Genomic DNA, 17,341 nt, shown 5'->3' on the forward strand with positions numbered 1-17,341 from the left:
TAGTCGGGACATTCACTAAGCTGGGAGGGCACCATGGCAAAATCAATCCTCCAGCTTTATCATCTAAAAAAACCTCTCCAACTCTCCTAACCTTTTACAAGCAAGACACTCTTTCCCCCCTAATTTAAACCTCTTAGACTGGAAGTCGTACCGGAGCTGCATTTTATTGCTTCAGCTGCCCTGTATATTTTTATGTTACGACCATCATTTTGGGGATGCCCCTATAATATTGTCCCATATTATGTGCTTGTGATAAATAATAGATCATGACCTTAATATTAACTAAAATGACATAATTAATACACTATGACTCCACCAGTCTAGCCGAACACTTGCACTTATGATTCATTTCTCAGTGAGAAATCTGGAAGGACTTAATTTAGAATTCACATGATCTGGAGCTGTGGAAGTCATAAAGGGTGTTGGTTTATCCTGTTTTGTTAGTATAGCAATTGCTGCCTACTTCTTTATGACCCATCTTTCCTTACTGCTTCTATTAAACTGCTATATCTTTCATTTCAGCTATGGGGTATAATCAAACAAGGATACAAATGCAAAGGTAAATATCAAGGGCTCCAAAGTGTCACCCATGATCTGTCAGCCTGTCAGAAGTAACTGTGTCTTACATAACGGTATATTGCATTCCATATTGACAATGCACAATAGCCTTCAGAGCTTAGCAGCAAATGAGGGGGCAAGTTAGAGATGATTTGATTCATAGGAATAAATAAGTAGAAGTTCTGATTAATAACTACTTACAGTCTTAAACGTTTCATCCTTTTCAGACTGTGGAGCCAATTGCCATAAACAATGTAAGGATCTCCTTGTGCTGGCATGCAGGAAACTCTCCAGAGCAGCATCTGTTGGCAGCAGCCATGGTTCCCTTCCCAGCAGCCCATCTATAGCTCCAGGTATAGTGCATCTAATGCAGCATAAGACATTGAAAAAAAGTATATCAAACGATGACATTAACAGGATAGAAGGTAAAAATGTCTTCACCTCCCAGCATGGCACTTTTATAGACAGTGATATGCCTTGTTTCATGAACAGAGCATTAAAGATGTTGTCTAACTTCAGCAAATGGCATTTATTATGTAGAGGAAGTTAATACTAGGCACTTACTAATGTATTGTGATTGCCCATATTGCATCCTTTACTGGCTGGATTAATTTTTCCATCACATTATACACTGCTCATTTCTATGGTTATGACCATCCTGTAATCCAGCAGTGGTGGTCATGCTTGCACACTATAGGAAAAAGCCTCTTTGGGGTCGGGATCATGGGAGCATGCCTAGACATGCATGCTCACCAACTCCCACCTCATTTCTGTGCTGCAATGGTGGCCGCAAGCCCTGGAAACAGCAGTGTATAATGTGATAAAAAATGAATCAAGTCAGCAAAGGAGGCAATATGGACAATCACAATACATTAGTAAGTGCCTTGTATTAACTTTCTCTACATGATAAATGCTATTTGCTTTGTAACTGGGACAACTCATTTAAGATTTGTAGACAAACAGTTATTTTTCTTGGAACTGTTGCGTTAATTAACCTGTTACGGACACAGGGCGTACAAGTACACCCTGATGTCCCGATACTTAAGGACAGAGGGCGTACCTGTATGCCCTGTGTATTTCCTAACACCGCCGCACGGCGGGCGGTGATTGGAACTGGGTGCCTGCTGAAATCAATCAGGATCAATTTGGGTCAATGTCGAGGGGAGTCATGTGACTCCCCCTGTATCAGCGATCGCAGCAGATTAACCCCTTCTATGTCGCTACCGCGGCATAGAAGGGGTTTGTGTTTGAGGGAGCCGATCAAGTCCCCGTGCTGCTGTGGCGGGGACTCGATGTCTCAGAAGGCAGCCCGATACCGTGCAGAGGCTGCCCAATGCCTTACATGGCACCTGGAACTGCCTTCTACGGGAGCCGAGGAGATCCAGCCTCAGGCTGGGTCTCCTAGGCAACCTGTTAGTGTATTACTCTGTGTAATACACTAACAGGGAATGCATTACAATACAGATGTATTGTAATGCATTGCAGAGGGGATCAGACCCCCAAAAGTGAACATCAGAGATAAAGTAAAGAAAAAAAAAGTTTAAAAAAAGTATATTAATAAAGTAATAAAACTAATAAAGTTTAAAAGAAAAAAAATGCCCCTTTCCCCTTATTTTATAATAAAAAACAGAAAAAAAACCACACACACATATTAGGTATCACCGCGTCCTAATGACCGGCTCTATAAATATATCACATGATCCACCCTGTCCGATAAATACCATAAAAAAATAAAAATAAAAACGGTGTAAAAAAGAAAGCAATTTTTGTCACCTTACATCATAAAAAATGCAACACCAAGTGATTAAAAAGGCGTATGCCCCCTAAAATAGTACCAATCTAACCGTCACCTCATCCCACAAATAATGAGCCCCTACCTAAGCCAATGGCCCAAAAAATTAAAAATAAACTATGGCTCAGAATATGGAGACACTAAAACATCATTTTTTTTGTTTAAAAAATGCTGGTATTGTGTGAATACAAAAAAGTATACATATTAGGTATCGCCGCATCCGTAAGAACCTGCTCTATAAAAATATCACATGACCTAACCCCTGAACACCGTAAAAAATAAAAACGGTGTAAAAAAAATTGATTGAGGACTGCAATACACCTGCTTACATAAAATACTGATTAAGAGGTTTGATATACCAGCTTCCACCAAATACTGATTGAGACCTGCAATATACCTGCTTCCACAAAATACTGATTGAGGGGTGCGATATACCTGCTTCCACCAAATATTGATTGAGGCCTGCGATACACCTGCTTCCACAAAATACTGAATAAGGGGATTGATATACCTGCTTCCAACAAATACTGATTGAGGACTGCGATACACCTGCTTCGACAAAATACTGATTAAGGGGTTTGATATACCTGCTTCCACAAAATACAGATTGAGGGTTGCGATATACCTGATTCCACCAAATATTGATTAAGGGGTTCTATATACCAGCTTCCACAAAATACTGATTAAGTGGATTGATACACCTGCTTCCACCAAATATTGATTGATACCTGCGATACATCTGCTTCCACAAAATGCTGATTAAGGGGATTGATATACCTGTTTCCACCAAAGATTGATTGAGGCCTGTGATACACCTGCTTCCACAAAATACTGATTGAGGGGGTGCAATATACCTGCTTCCACCAAATATTGATTGAAGCCTGCGATACACCTGCTTCCACAAAATACTGATTAAGGGGATTGATATACCTGCTTCCACAAAATATTGATTGAGGCCTGCGATACAGCTTCTTCCACAAAATACTAATTAAGGGAATTGATATACCGGCTTCCACCAAATACTGATTGAGGCCTGCGATATACCTGCTTCCAGAAATACTGCTCTTCTCTAGGGAGTTTGGTACAGGGTCATTTTGAAAATGACAGGTAGAGGAAGAGGCAGGCCATTCTGCAGGGGTGGTAGGGGTCAGGTAGGTACACCAGGCCGAAGCCTATGTGGAGAAGGTGAGTGGCTCACTCAGCCTTCCACTTCTGCACCCTCCTCATCCTCTGTATCTGCACCCTCCTTACTCTCTGCTGTGTGCACCCCCAAAGACACCACCACCACCACCATAGCCCCTCCACTCGAGTCAGAGGAATTATTTTCCCATCCATTCCCAGACCTTACAGATGCGCAGTCATTCTTGGCATCGGATGAGGAAGAGGAGGTAGCAACGGCCGCCACCCAACGGTCTGACGACAGTACCCAGATCAGCCCAAGGAGAGTGGTCCCCGCTGTTGCTGCCTACTCCGAGATCTCTAATGTCAGTGGTGGTGAAGGTGACGATGATGTCGATGGACGTCACGTGGGTGCCCACAAGAGAGGAAGAGGAGGGGAGTTCAGAGGGAGAGATGGAGATAGGAGATAGCAGATAGGTAGGAGAAAGGGGAGAAGCAGGCAGAACTCGCAGTGCACAAGAGGCAAAAAGCAGACTGCAAATGTATCTGGAGCGAGCCATCCACTATGCACAGTCACACATGGCTCCGCAGCAGGGTCGTTGTTAGGGTCTCAAAAGATCTGGGGCCCAAGCCCCAATGCATATTGCCCCAGTCGAAGCCCCCTGCCCACACTAGCAGTAAAGACATTTTAGAGCCCCCAGTAGAAATAAGCCCCCCCCCCATCATTCCCCCAGTAGTAATAAAGCTCTCTACAGACCCATCAGTAGTAATACGGCCCCATAGTGCTCTTAGTAGAAATAAGGAGGATCTATAAGTCATTCCTATAGAGCCCCCAGTAGTAATAAGAACGCCTATAATGTCCCCTGGATTTAAAATGTCCCTATAGAGCCCCCAACAGTGATAATGCTCCCCAAGACTGCTTTCAGTATTTATAATGCTCCCCTATTTTTCCCCCAGTGGTAAGAAAGCTCTCTACAGACTTCTCAGTAGTAATAAGGTCGATGTATAAGCACTCCTATAGAGCCCCCTGTAGCAATCAGGACCCCGATAATGTCCTCAGTATTTATAGTTATAATCCTTCCTGTAGTGCCCTCAGAAATTATAATGCCCCAGCCATTCCAACATACAGGCCCATGTAAAAAACATAATTCCCTCCCTTCAGCCTCATGCAACACACACTCCCATGTAAGACACATCACTCCCTGCCAAACCGCCTCCATCATACAGTCCTATATAAGGCTACATGAACACGAAAATGTAAAAAAAAAAAGTTGCATTTTCTAACCCTTTGTGCGTCCATTTTCTTACTACCTGGCTGTTAAAAACAGATACATTTTATTGGCTTATTCCAACCCCCATAATGGCCCCAACTGTAAATAATGCCCGAATATTGGCCCTCAGCATAAATAATGTCCCCCAGCAGTAATAGTGCCCCTCAGCATAAATAATGTCCCCCAGCAGTAATAATGTCCCCCCCCATAATGGCCCCAGCATACAAAATGTCCCCCATAATGGCCCCCAACAGTCATAATGTCCCCCATAGTGGCCCCCAGCATAAATAATGTCCCCCACAGTGGCCCCCAGCAGTAATAATGTCCCCCATAGTGGCCCCCAGCAGTAATAATGTCTGCCATAGTTGCCCCCAGCATTAATAATGTTCCCCATAGTGGCACCCAGCAAAAATAATGTTCCCCATAGTGGCCCCCAGCAGTAATAATGTCCCCCATAGTGGCCCTAGCAGTAATAATGTTCCCCATAGTGGCTCTCAGCAGTAATCATGTCCCCCATAGTGGCCCCCAGCATTAATAATATTCCCCATAGTGGCCCTAACCAGTATAAATGCCGCCCATAGTGGCCCCCAGCATTAATAATGTTCCCCATAGTGGCCCCCACCATTAGAAATGCCACCCATATTGGCCCCCAGCATTAATAATGTTCCCCATACTGGCCCCCAGCAGTAGTAATATCCTCCATAGTGGCCCCTAGCATTATTAATGTTCCCAATATTGGCCTCCAGCATTGATAACCTCCCTCATAGATGCCCCCAGCATTCATAATGTTCCCCATAGTGGCCCCCAGCATTAATAATGTTCCCCATAGTGGCCACCAGCATTAATAATGTCCCTCACAGTGACCCCCAATAATAATGATGTCCCCCATAGTGGTCCCCAGCATTAATAATGTCCCCCATAGTGGTCCCCAGCATTCATAATGTTCCCCATAGTGGCCCCCAGCATTAATAATGTTCCCCATAGTGGCCATCAGCATTAATAATGTCCCTCGCAGTGACCCCCAGTATTAATGATGTCCCCTATAGTGGTCCCTAGCATTAATAATGTCCCCCATGGTGGTCCCCAGCATTAATAATGTCCCCTATAGTGACCCCCAGCATTATTAATTTCCCCGATAGTGGCCCCCAGCAGTAATAATGCCCCCCATAGTGACCCCCAGCATTAATAATGTTTCACATAGTGGCCCATTACATTAATAATGTTCCCAATATTGGACCCCAGCATTAATAATGTCCTCCATAGTGTCCCCAGCATTAATAATGTGGTCCCCAGCATTTTCTTTTGACTCCCCCCCCCAAAAAAAAATAACATACCTCATCCACTTGCACAGGCGGGGACACTTGCTCCTCACTGCTGCATCCAATGAGGAGTCAGTGTAGCAGCGTGTTGGATGAAGGAAGTATTTTTTAAATGATTTTAACTCCTGAAATGTCATTTCTCCCCACTGTACCCTTTTTTTTATCAGTTGTTACACGGGTGCACTCCTCTCTTAACCGCCGTAAAAAATGGTCCCATTGATTTCACAGCGAAAAATAGGACATGTCCTGGGTTCTGACTGCCGCTATTCACTGGCCATTAAAAAACAAAAAACAGCCATACGAACAGTCAAATAGGTTGCAATTGGTTATAAAAATGGCCTTGTGATGGATGCTACTTAAACTGCTGTCACACGACCTAAATAACTCCCCTCCAATATACAGTCCCATGTAAATAGCATCACTTCCCTCTCTTCAGCCCCTTCAATATGAAGACCCATGTAAATAACATCACTACCCTCCCTTCAGCCCCTCCAACATACAGTCCATGCAAATAACATCACTTCCATGCCTTCAGCCCTTCCAACATACAATCCCATGTAAATTACATCACTTCCTTCTCTTCAGCCCCTCCAACATACAGTCTCACTCCCCTAAAATCACTCCCCTCCCTTCAATATGCAGTCCCATGTAAATAATATCATTCCCCTCCCTTCAGCCCCTCCAACATACAGTCCCATGTAAATAACATCCCTCCATATGTAAATAACACCCCTCCCTTCAGCCCTAACATACAGAGGTGGTGTAAGAGAGGAGAACTGCAACTCCCAGCATTCCTTTGGCTCTCACACTGAATATCTCCCTTCACTTACCTCTCCTTATGTCACAGAAGCCATCACAGGGTCTTCTCAACTAGTTCTCCTCTTCACAGCTGAGCTCCACACCTCCAGCACTGATCACATGACGGTGACATCATCGCAGGTCCTTATCCACCCTGAGCTCTGCCTCTAGATCACCTGCTGTGCTTCCTGGTCAGTAGTCTTCCCTGTTTTTTCATTAGCAGGCAGTACATTCGGGGCCTGGGACAAAACATCCAGGGCCTAGGTCCTGAATGTTTTTACCTAGTGGCGCCCCTGCTACGCAGTGTGGGCTTTTTTTACGTGTCAGCCACTGACAATAGTGTTGTCATCTGCAGCCTGTACTGTGAACACATAAGTCGCGGTAAGCCCAACGCTCACCTAGGGACGACCGCCTTAAGAAGGCACCTGGCCTCCCATCACCGAGCCCAGTGGGAGCAATGCCGTCAGAATCCACAAAGCCACACTCCCGGCGCTCCACGTCCTGCCTCTTCTCCTTCTCTGTGCAGACTAACCAATAGGATCGCGGAAGTGTAAAAATGCCAGTTTCAGGCTCTGATCTGCACTATGCAGGCATTAGCTGATCAGTGCCCCCAATATGTGCCCGTCATTTAGCCCTCTTCCTGATCTGTGCCATTATAAGCACGCCCTAATGCCTCTTGCCTCCCCCATCTGCCCTATCCCTCGATCAGTGCCTGCAACATATCTGCTTTCCCCCTTCAAACTCTACAGCCTTGCTCCGCATGTGCCTGTCCCTAGCAACAACTATACCTACCTATGTCCTCTGCCCCTTACTGTATTCTCAGCATTCATCTTTGCCCCCTGCTGTGGTCCTCTTGAATGTGATGGCAGTTCCTGAGCCGCCGCCATCAGCAGCGAGTGTCAGCTGTATCCATGGGGTTAATAGAGGGAGGGGGCTCCCTCTCTCAACCATCGGGCTGCTGCTCTGCGATGGCAGCGGCCGATTGTTTCAGGAAACCTAATAGTACTATACTTTGCAATGCAAGAGCATTGCAATGTATAGTACAGCCATCAGCCCCACTGGATCTTCAAGATCCAAGTGGGACTTGATTTTAAAAAAATGGTGAAAAAAAAAAAAAAGTAAAAAAATAAATAAATGTGAAAAAAATCTAAAAATGTAAATGAAAAATAAAATAAATAAAGTTTTCCCATATCTGCTCATTTATAAAAGATTTAAAAAATAAAAAAAACCTCAAATAAACTACCCAGAATTGGTATTGTCGCGTCAGTAATGCCGTGATCTAAAAAATGACTATGGTACTAATTTCACATGGTAAACGCTGTAAAAAAGTAAACAATTGCGTAATTGCAGTTTTTTTTTGCCTCACCTGCATCCCGAAAATTATACCAATAAAAGCTACAGCCCATCCCGCAAAAAATAAGCCCTCATACAACTATGTTGACGGAAAAGTTAAAACGTTATGGGTCTTAGATTTTGGTGATGCAAAAAAAAATAATATGTTTAATAAAAAGTGATTTTATGATATAAAAGTGGTAGAACATGAAAAAACAATACAAATTTGGTGTCGCCATAACCGTATCAACCCACAGATCAAAATTATCATATCAAATATACCACATGGAGAAGCCCATAAAAATATTTTAAAAACACTGACAGAAATGCAATTTTGCTTGCTTTACCTTCTAAAAAATTGAATAAAAAGCGCTCAAAAAGTCATATGGACCCCAACATTGTACCAGTAAAAATTGCAGCCTGTCCTGCAAAAATACAAGCTTTCACACAGCTACATTGATGCATTGATGGAAAAATCTAAAAGTTAGGGCTCATGCACACGACAGTATTTTGCGTTCAGTATAGTGGCCGTTTTTTTTAGTTCAGTATGCGGTACTTATACTGAACCATTTATTTCAATGGTTCAGCAAAAAAAACTGAAGTGTCTCCGTGTGCATTCCGTTTCAGTATTTCCGTATTTCTGTACCGTGAAAAGATAGAACATGTCCTTTTCTTGTCCGCAAATCACGGTGCTTGGCTCCATTCAAGTCAATGGGTCCGCAAAAAAAATGGAACACATACGGAAATGCATCCATATGTCTTCCGTATCCCTTCCGTTTTTGCTGAACCATCTATTGAAAATGTTATGCCCAGCCCAATTTTTTTCTATGTAATTACTATATACTGTATATGACATACGGAAAAACGGAACGGAAAAACGGAAAGAAAACGGAAACACAATGGAAACAAAAAACGGAACAAGGGATCCGTAAACAAAGGACCGCAAAACACTGAAAAAGCCATACTGTCGTGTGCATGAGCCCTTATGGGTCTTCGATTTGGTGATGCAAAAAATATAAATGTTTAATAAAAAGTGATTTTATGATATAAAAGTGGTAGAACATAAATAAAACAATATCAATTTGGTATCACCATAACCATATCAAGTCACAGAATAAAATGATCTTATTAAATATACCACATAAAGAAACCCATAAAAAATAAAAACAAAAAAACACTGGAAGAATTGCAATATTAGCCCACTTCACCTTAAAAAAATAAAAATAAAAAGTGATCAAAAAATCATATGTACCCAAAAATTGTACCATTAAAATCTACAGCCCATCCCGCAAAAAATGAGCCCCCACACAGCTCAATCAACAAAAAAAAAAAAAAAGCTACGGCCCTTAAAATCTATTTCAGCAAATTCCATGTTAGAAAATGCAGATGTCGCTCCTTTCCTTTTGAATTCGTCTGCTCATAAATCAGTTTATGGCCACATATAGGGTGTTGTTGTATTCTGGAGAAAATGGGTAACAAATTATGGTTGCATTTCCTCCTGTTATCTCCTGCTAAAAGGAAAAATTTGGGTTTAAGCAACTTTTTATTGTAAAAAAATACAATTTTTCATTTTCACAGCCAAGTGTTTCTAAATATTATGAAATGCCTCTGAGGTAAAAGTAGTCAGTAAACCCCTCAATAAGTTCTTTGGAAGGTGCAGTTCCAAAATGAAGTCACTTTTGGGGGGTTTCTGTAGGTGTACCTTAGTGTGCCTTCAAATATGACATGACACCCATAAGCCATTCCAGCAAAATCTGCTATCTCCAAAAACCATATGTTGCTCCTTTCCTTGTGAGAACTGCCGTGTGCCCATACAGCTGATTACAAACACAAATGGGGTGTTTCTGTAAACTTCAGAATCAGAGTAATAAATATTGCGGTTTGTTTTGCTGTTAACCATTGATGTGTTATAAGAAAAATTGTATTAAAATAAAAAATCTGCACAAAAATTGGAAATGTAAAATTTCACCTCCATTTTCCTTTAATTCTTGTGGAACACCTAAAGGGTTAACCTAGTTTGTAAAACCAGTTTTGAGTAATTTGAGGTGTGTATTTTCTAAAATGGGGTCATTTATGGGTGGTTTCTATTATGTAAGGACCTCAAAGTGACTTCAAAACTGAATCGGTCGTTGAAAAAGTTGGTTTTGAAAATGTTGTAAAAAAAAATTCAAATTGCTTCTTAAATTCTAAGCCTTCTAACGGCCTAAAAATGTTTTATGTAATTTTCAAAATTATGCCAACATAAAGTAGACATATAGGGAATCTTAAGTAAAAACTATTTAATGAAGTATCACTAACTGCATTTAATGCGTAAAATTCAAATTTTGAAAATTCAATTTTTTTCCAAATTTTCTTAAAATGTTTAATTTTTTTATAATGTAAAGGTAAAAGTTATAGACCCAAATTTACCTCTAACATCAAGTACGAGATGTCATGAGAAAACAAACTCAGAATAGCCTGGATAAATAAAAGCATTCCAAAGTTATTAGCACATAAAGTGACACATTTGGAAAATTAAGCCTAGTCACGAACGTGAAAAATGGCTTGGTCTTGAAAGAGTTAACAATGTATGGAGTTGTACTTGGTATACTATGAAGAGGCTGCAGTGTTCATCCAAGAATCATGGTTGTTTCAAACAACTGATTAGTCAGATACCCACCAATCTGATATTGAAAACCCCTTTAAAGTTTAACAGTCACACCTGCCCAATGAATGGTTGCAGAGTCACTGGCCACAACCAAAACTACTATCACAAATGTCTGTACATGCACGAGATGTAATGGATTTAAAAAGTGAAATTTGAAACAGACTCGGGTACACAGTGGGTGCACTTCATGAACATGCTAGGAGCACTCCCATGACCTGTTGCATGAATGGAGTCAAGGGAGGGATGCTCAAACTTTGTACATAGGGTAGTTAATTAGCCCTCTAGCTAGATATATTACTTTCCTATGCCCTAGAAATACTTCTTTTTATTGCAAAAACAAGAATAAGGTGCAGTATATTAATTAACACTATGAATTTCTGCAGCACAAGATGAAGTTTTTGAGTTCCCTCCTTCTGGAAGAGAAAGTCAAGATCTGGATGCACGAGCAATCACTTTGGTCACTGGGTCTTCTAGGAAAATTTCAGTCCGATTACAGAGGTCTACAACTAGCCAGGCTACACAAACAGATCCAGTGTGGGCTGATTCTGGCTGGAGCGACACAGGTTCTCATACATTTCCTAAGATGAAATGCAAATTTTATAGTAAGTCAACCAAGAACAAAGGTTTTGCCAAATGGGAGAATGAAAAGCCAAACATGCACCCGAATATGGATATTATGGAAGTACAGACTATGGAGCAACTTCAAGACCACAATGGGACAGAGATCAAGGAGGAATTGATCAGTACTGAGGTACAATGACATATACATTTTTAAAGTATAAAATATCTTTATCAATAACTACTTGGATGTTAAAGGAGTTTTCTGAGATATTTATACTGATGACCTATTCTATGGAGAGGCCATCAGAATCTGATCAGTGGGGGTCTGACACTGGGGACCCCCACCGATCAGCTGTTCGAGAAGGCAGTGGCGCTGACAGTAGCGCCACGGCCTTCTATCAGCTTTTCCTAGGCCAGTAAAGAGAAATGGGTCCGCATCCATGATGCGGTGCACAAACAGCCGGGGCCCTTATTTTGCAGACCTGCTGTTTGCGGGCCGCAATACGGGTATGGCCATGTGCATAAGCCCTAACTGTGACATACAGTACGGTGCCAAACAGAGCACCACATGCAGCACAATGAATGCCTATTGCTTTTTAGTATGGAGAGTATGAGTCAGGTACAGTAGATCTCCAGAATAAGCTATGAATGCCATATTACAGCTCAATACAACTCAGAGGATGCACTCTTGTATCACCATGTGCCTAGAGGTTGAAATCTGAGCTTCAGTATAAACCATTAAGGTAAGCCATTAGTTCCAGTAATATTTTTGGGATCCTACTGCATGGTTTTGTTACATATTCTTCCCAAACCACATAAGTGATACTCCAACTAAAATACCTATGTAATGGGACAGAGGATTAATGGTTCACACAATGTCTGAGCTGAATGGTTTGAGGAGGATGATGTCTTTTATAATAATGTGCACTGTATTCATTAATGCAATGGATATTTGAGGGTGCCATCAATCATGATTGCATGGTGGGAACCTGCAGAGAATAGAAAAAAGACATATCACCACATCCACCAATGACTCTAAAGCTGACTAGACACATGCAAGTGCCTGAACGGGCTAGATCCACTAAATTGTTTGGTCGAATCACCTACAGTAGAAGTGGGTTAAAAATGGCTTTTTATGGTGGGTACTCTGCAGGTTCCCATACTTTATGACCGTTTAGGTCCCAAGATATCCCTACGAAACGTTGTAATCATATTTCATTCTTTTTCATACTATATGTCCACAGGACCGTTGATTCTCTAGTTTTCTGTAAACCAAGAAGAAACGGACACTGGCTGAGGTTGGAAATTCCTTGCAAGCAGCCATGGACAGCAGAAAACTGACCTGGACTACCTGGCAATGAAAAGAAAGAAGTAGGACAGAGCACTGTTTGTGTCTTTGAGCTACAAGTGAACTTTACTCACTGAAAAAAAGAGTGTAGCAAGAGATGGAAAGAAGACACTTTGAAAGGACTTCTACAGCTGGACTTGGAGTTGGTCACTTTATGTGACTTAACTATAGTCCACCAATATTTGTACATAGCTAAACAGCAGTAGGTTTGCAGAGACTGTGCATAAAGGTGTGATTGGTATTTATTTTTAGAAGAGCAAGTGAAGAGTCCTAAAATATTATTTAATAATTATGAGATCCAAGGATCTACTTGTGCCATGAGTTTATCACAAGTAGCTCCATGTGATTCCAGTTGGTGACATTCAGATATCACCTTAACCACGAATTTCAGAATCACAGACATTCCGGTGCCATCAGATAGGTAACTAAATAGAAGACTACTCATATGAGATAAAAAGACTTGTGGGAAATCATGAATGTGGTCTTTGAGGAGTCAAATTTTATGTTGCAAAACTGTAGTATGGTGGAACGAACGAACCTAATGTGTTAGTGGCAGGATGATTTGGGAGAACTGACAATATGTAGAATACACTAGAGTTTCCTGCTACTCTCTTGTTAAAGTGAACCTGTCTGCTCATAAACAGCCCCCAAAAACGGAAGTAAGCACTGCATAGTGTAACAATCTCTGATTCCGATTATGTCATTTCATGTTTATACTCACCCCTGCTCCCCCTCTGTGCTCCCACAAACTGGCAGTAACATTTATTAAGAGGACTACTGAGCATGTACATAATGGAGAGGACTCCAGGATGAGTCCTCTCAGATCCGTTTACTTCTGGTTTGTGGGAGCACAGCAAGGAAATGGGGTCAGTAAAAATATACAAATCTCATCATCTGAATCAGCAATCGCTACACTATGCAATGCTTACTGTAGTAAGCGGCTATTTAGGAGCTGACAGATTCCCTTTTAAGGGGTTTTCCGGTATTTTAACATTGATGTTCTATCCTTAAAATAGGGCATCGGTAAGGGTCCAAAATACCGCAGCTATTTCATAGTAGATCTGGCTCCAGAACTACAGAGCTTAATGTATTATGTAGTTGACTGAGCTGGTAAATGCAGTGCTTCTCCCACTGAAGTGAATGGAGCAGCACTGCAGGAACCATCTCCATCCACTACACAAAGGACAGAGCTGACTTCTGGCACAGGAGTTGTGATCTGAAGCAGCTGATTGAGGGGGGGGGGGGGGGGGGTGCGGCATGTCGAACCCATGCCAATCAGATTTTGATGGCTTATGCTGAGGAAAGACTATCAATATTAAAATCTCAGAATAAAACTTTAAATTGGTTGTGCAAGAATGGGGGTCCCACATAGCTGGACCTGTAAAGGGAAGGTTACTTAACTGGTCCCTGGCTCCAGCTTCACACTCCTTCTCCTCCCAGCCTGTGATGCTCTGCTGGGCTGGCTCCCTTGCTGAAGACATCCCTTGCTTTTGACATTGCCTGCAGCCTATTATTGGCCACAGTGCTCTCCGTCATTTGTCATGGGGTAAGGGGAGCTTGGCTTCAGTCGATATTTTCAGCGAGGGAGCCCAGCGGAGCATCACAGGCTGGAAGGAGAAGGAGTGGGGAGGGAGCTCCGGGAAGCAGGTTCCATTAACGGTTTGGCCAAGTAGGGGGGTTTGCCACCCCATCATTCTTGCACAACCCCTTTAAAGTACTGTAGGGATTTGGAGAGAATCTTCGATAGCTGGTCTAGAAAAGCCAAATGGATGTGAGCAGCTCAGAGTGCTAAAGCATCATGATACATAAGTTATTGATGAAGAAATCTAGATCTAGAAATACTTGACCTGTGAACTGTCTTTACAACTACCACATCTACAGTAATATACTGTTTCCTATTTGACATATTTCCCTAAACAACCCCACAGTTGTGTCCAACTTAGGCCTCTTGCACACGACCGTATGGCGTTTTCAGTGTTTTGCGGTCTGTTTTGAATGGATAGGTTTTTCCGTTATTTGTTTCAGTAGTGTTTCCGTTTCCATTCAGTTTTTCCGGAAACGGAAGCATGGCATATACAGTATACAGTAATTACATAGAATTGGGCTGGGCATAACATTTTCATTAGATGGGTCCGCAAAAACAGAACGGATACGGAAGACATACGGATGCATTCCGTATTCGTTCCGTTTTTTTTTTACAGCCCCATTGACTTGAATGGAGCCACTGAACGTGATTTGCGGGCAATAATAGGACATGTTCTATCTTTAAACGGAACGGAGAAACGGAAATACGGAAACGGAATGCATACGGAGTACATTCTATTTTTTTGCGTACCCATTGAAATGAATAGTTCCGTATACAGACCGTATACGAGATGCAAAAAACGAAACGTAAACTAAAAAAAAAAAACATTTGTGTGCAAGAATCCTAAGGCTTAATAGGACAGATGTTCTACTTCCGCTAGCTGTTGCCTATAAATTGCCCCAGGAAAGTTGATTGAAATTACGTTGAAATCACCATATAAGCTACAAAATAATGGAAAAACCATAGCACCAACCAAACTTATAGTGGCTACAACCCATGTAAATGGCTCCACAATGCTCACACTACTTGTATTTATTTCCTTGAATCACTGGATTTCTGGTATTAAATTGTGTTTGCCGTTCCTCAATGTTATTTAAAAAGAAACTGCAAGAAACAGTCTTTCATCTCCATGCGTTATGTTGTATTAACAGAAGGCAAGTCAAGTACTAGGGTTTGAATAAAACTGTATAAAAGTCTACAACTGTTGTGTGCATCAAAACCTAATATAAATGAAGATTCACTGGGGGTTGTGGTTAGAGTTCAGATGCTGGAGGTACGTGGGCCCAGAGGAAATGATTCTGAATGCACACACTCCGTCTATACAGAACCTGTGTACAATCACTTTTAACCCCTCCCGGCTACAGGTATTTTGACTTTAACAGCTTTTTTTTTTTCCTTTTTCTGCTTTATTTATTCCTGGCTTCTATGAGACTTTTTATTTTTGACAAAACCGTATGATGGCTTGTTTTTTACAGGGTAAGGGCTCATGCACACGACCATATGCCCTCCAAGACATACGGTCCGTGAGCGGGCCGTATGTCCCGGAGCGGCATACATCGTGTGCATGGGAGCGCACAGCATTATAGGTTACTATGACGCTGTGTGCACCGGCCCCCCGCGGGACTATTGTCCCACACTCATATGATACCTATGATGCTGTGAGCTCCCGTGCACACGATGTATGCCGCTCCGGGACATATGGCCCGCTCACGGACCTTATGTCTTGGAGGGCATACGGTCGTGTGCATGAGCCCAAATTTATATTTTTCAATGGCACAGTCTTTAGAGAGTAATGTTCTTTAAATGGGGAGGGAGTGCAAAAAACAGCAATTTTTTGCTTATACATATAGTACTGACATATTCTGCAGTGCTTCACAGACATTATCATTACTTGCTGTCCCCAGTGGAGCTCACAATCTAAATTCCCTGTCTTTGGAGTGTAGGTTGGATTTCTACCTATGTCTCCGCATTGTAAGGTACCAGTACTAACCACTGAGCCATCATACTGTCCACCGCACAATTCTGCCACTATTTTTGTGTTGCACATTTTGCTCCATTCACAAAAAAGCATTAAAAAAATGTTTCCCTATTCTACAGGTCAGAATGATTACAGTGATATAAAATATGTTGTTGTTTTTTTGGGGGGGAGGGGGAGTGGGGCAGCGAGTCATGATTTTAACCCCTTCTTAACATCCGCTGTACATGTACAGCAAATGTCTGGTTTTAAAGCTGGTGCCATGAGCAGCATTTCATCATTGCAGCCAAGAAGTTAATCTTATAGATGCAGTGATGGGGAGGATCGGGGCAGTGCTAGAAGTAGCAGTAGGTGAGTATACTGTATGTTCTTTAATTATTTTATCACTAATCCTGCGTGGGGGACAATCTTTTTTAACTACAATTTGTGTATGACACTCTGAGATCTCCTAGAACTGTATACAACCCTTTTCAACACCAAGACAACACTGGTAATAACAAATTGCTAGTGACATATATGGCTATAGGGAAATGCTGGATAGCTAGTGTTAAAAACATTCTATTTAAAATCACACAGCACTGTTTTTTTGCATAAAAATAAAAAATAAATCCAAGAATGATCCCTTTTGGAGAAAGGTCTGACAGTGTTTATACATACATGTTGATATCAAAAGTGGCAATGGCTTGCTTTGTACAAGTGTTCCAAAAATTATCTGTTTGGCAAGTAGCAACAGGTTTGGTGTCTTAAATAATATATATATATATATATATATATATATATATATATATACATTCCTGAGAAAAATAAAGTACACACTTTTTGAATTCTCAGGATAGAATTAAAAAATCTAGTCCTTAGAAGGCCTTAAGGGACCTGTAAAAGGAAGCTTACCTCCTTCCTAGCACTAGCTTCCTATCCGCTCCTTCTCCCGGCCTGCGATACTTCCTTGTTGTAAATGTCCGGTTTGACATGACTGCAGCCAATCACTACCTGAGGCAGTGACTGGATCCCCTTGTGTCATGTGACCATTTGTCAT

General features: G+C 41.7%; 1 protein-coding gene across 4 annotated transcripts in view; it reads left to right on the top strand.

Annotated features, from left to right (window-relative positions):
• Positions 1-14,883, top strand: part of RASGRP3 (RAS guanyl releasing protein 3) — a 159,576-nt gene extending 144,693 nt beyond the window's left edge. For all 4 annotated transcript variants that reach the window (XM_044291472.1, XM_044291470.1, XM_044291473.1 and 1 more), the window contains 4 exons: positions 523-559; positions 786-911; positions 11,220-11,587; positions 12,642-14,883. In XM_044291472.1, the coding sequence (XP_044147407.1) occupies positions 523-559; positions 786-911; positions 11,220-11,587; positions 12,642-12,650 (540 nt within the window). In that variant the 3' untranslated portion in view covers positions 12,651-14,883. The remainder of the gene's footprint in view (positions 1-522; positions 560-785; positions 912-11,219; positions 11,588-12,641) is intronic.
• Positions 14,884-17,341: the final 2,458 nt, after the last annotated feature.

Source organism: Bufo gargarizans, chromosome 4 (genome assembly GCF_014858855.1).
Source record: "Bufo gargarizans isolate SCDJY-AF-19 chromosome 4, ASM1485885v1, whole genome shotgun sequence".
Classification (NCBI taxonomy): Eukaryota; Metazoa; Chordata; class Amphibia; order Anura; family Bufonidae; genus Bufo; species Bufo gargarizans.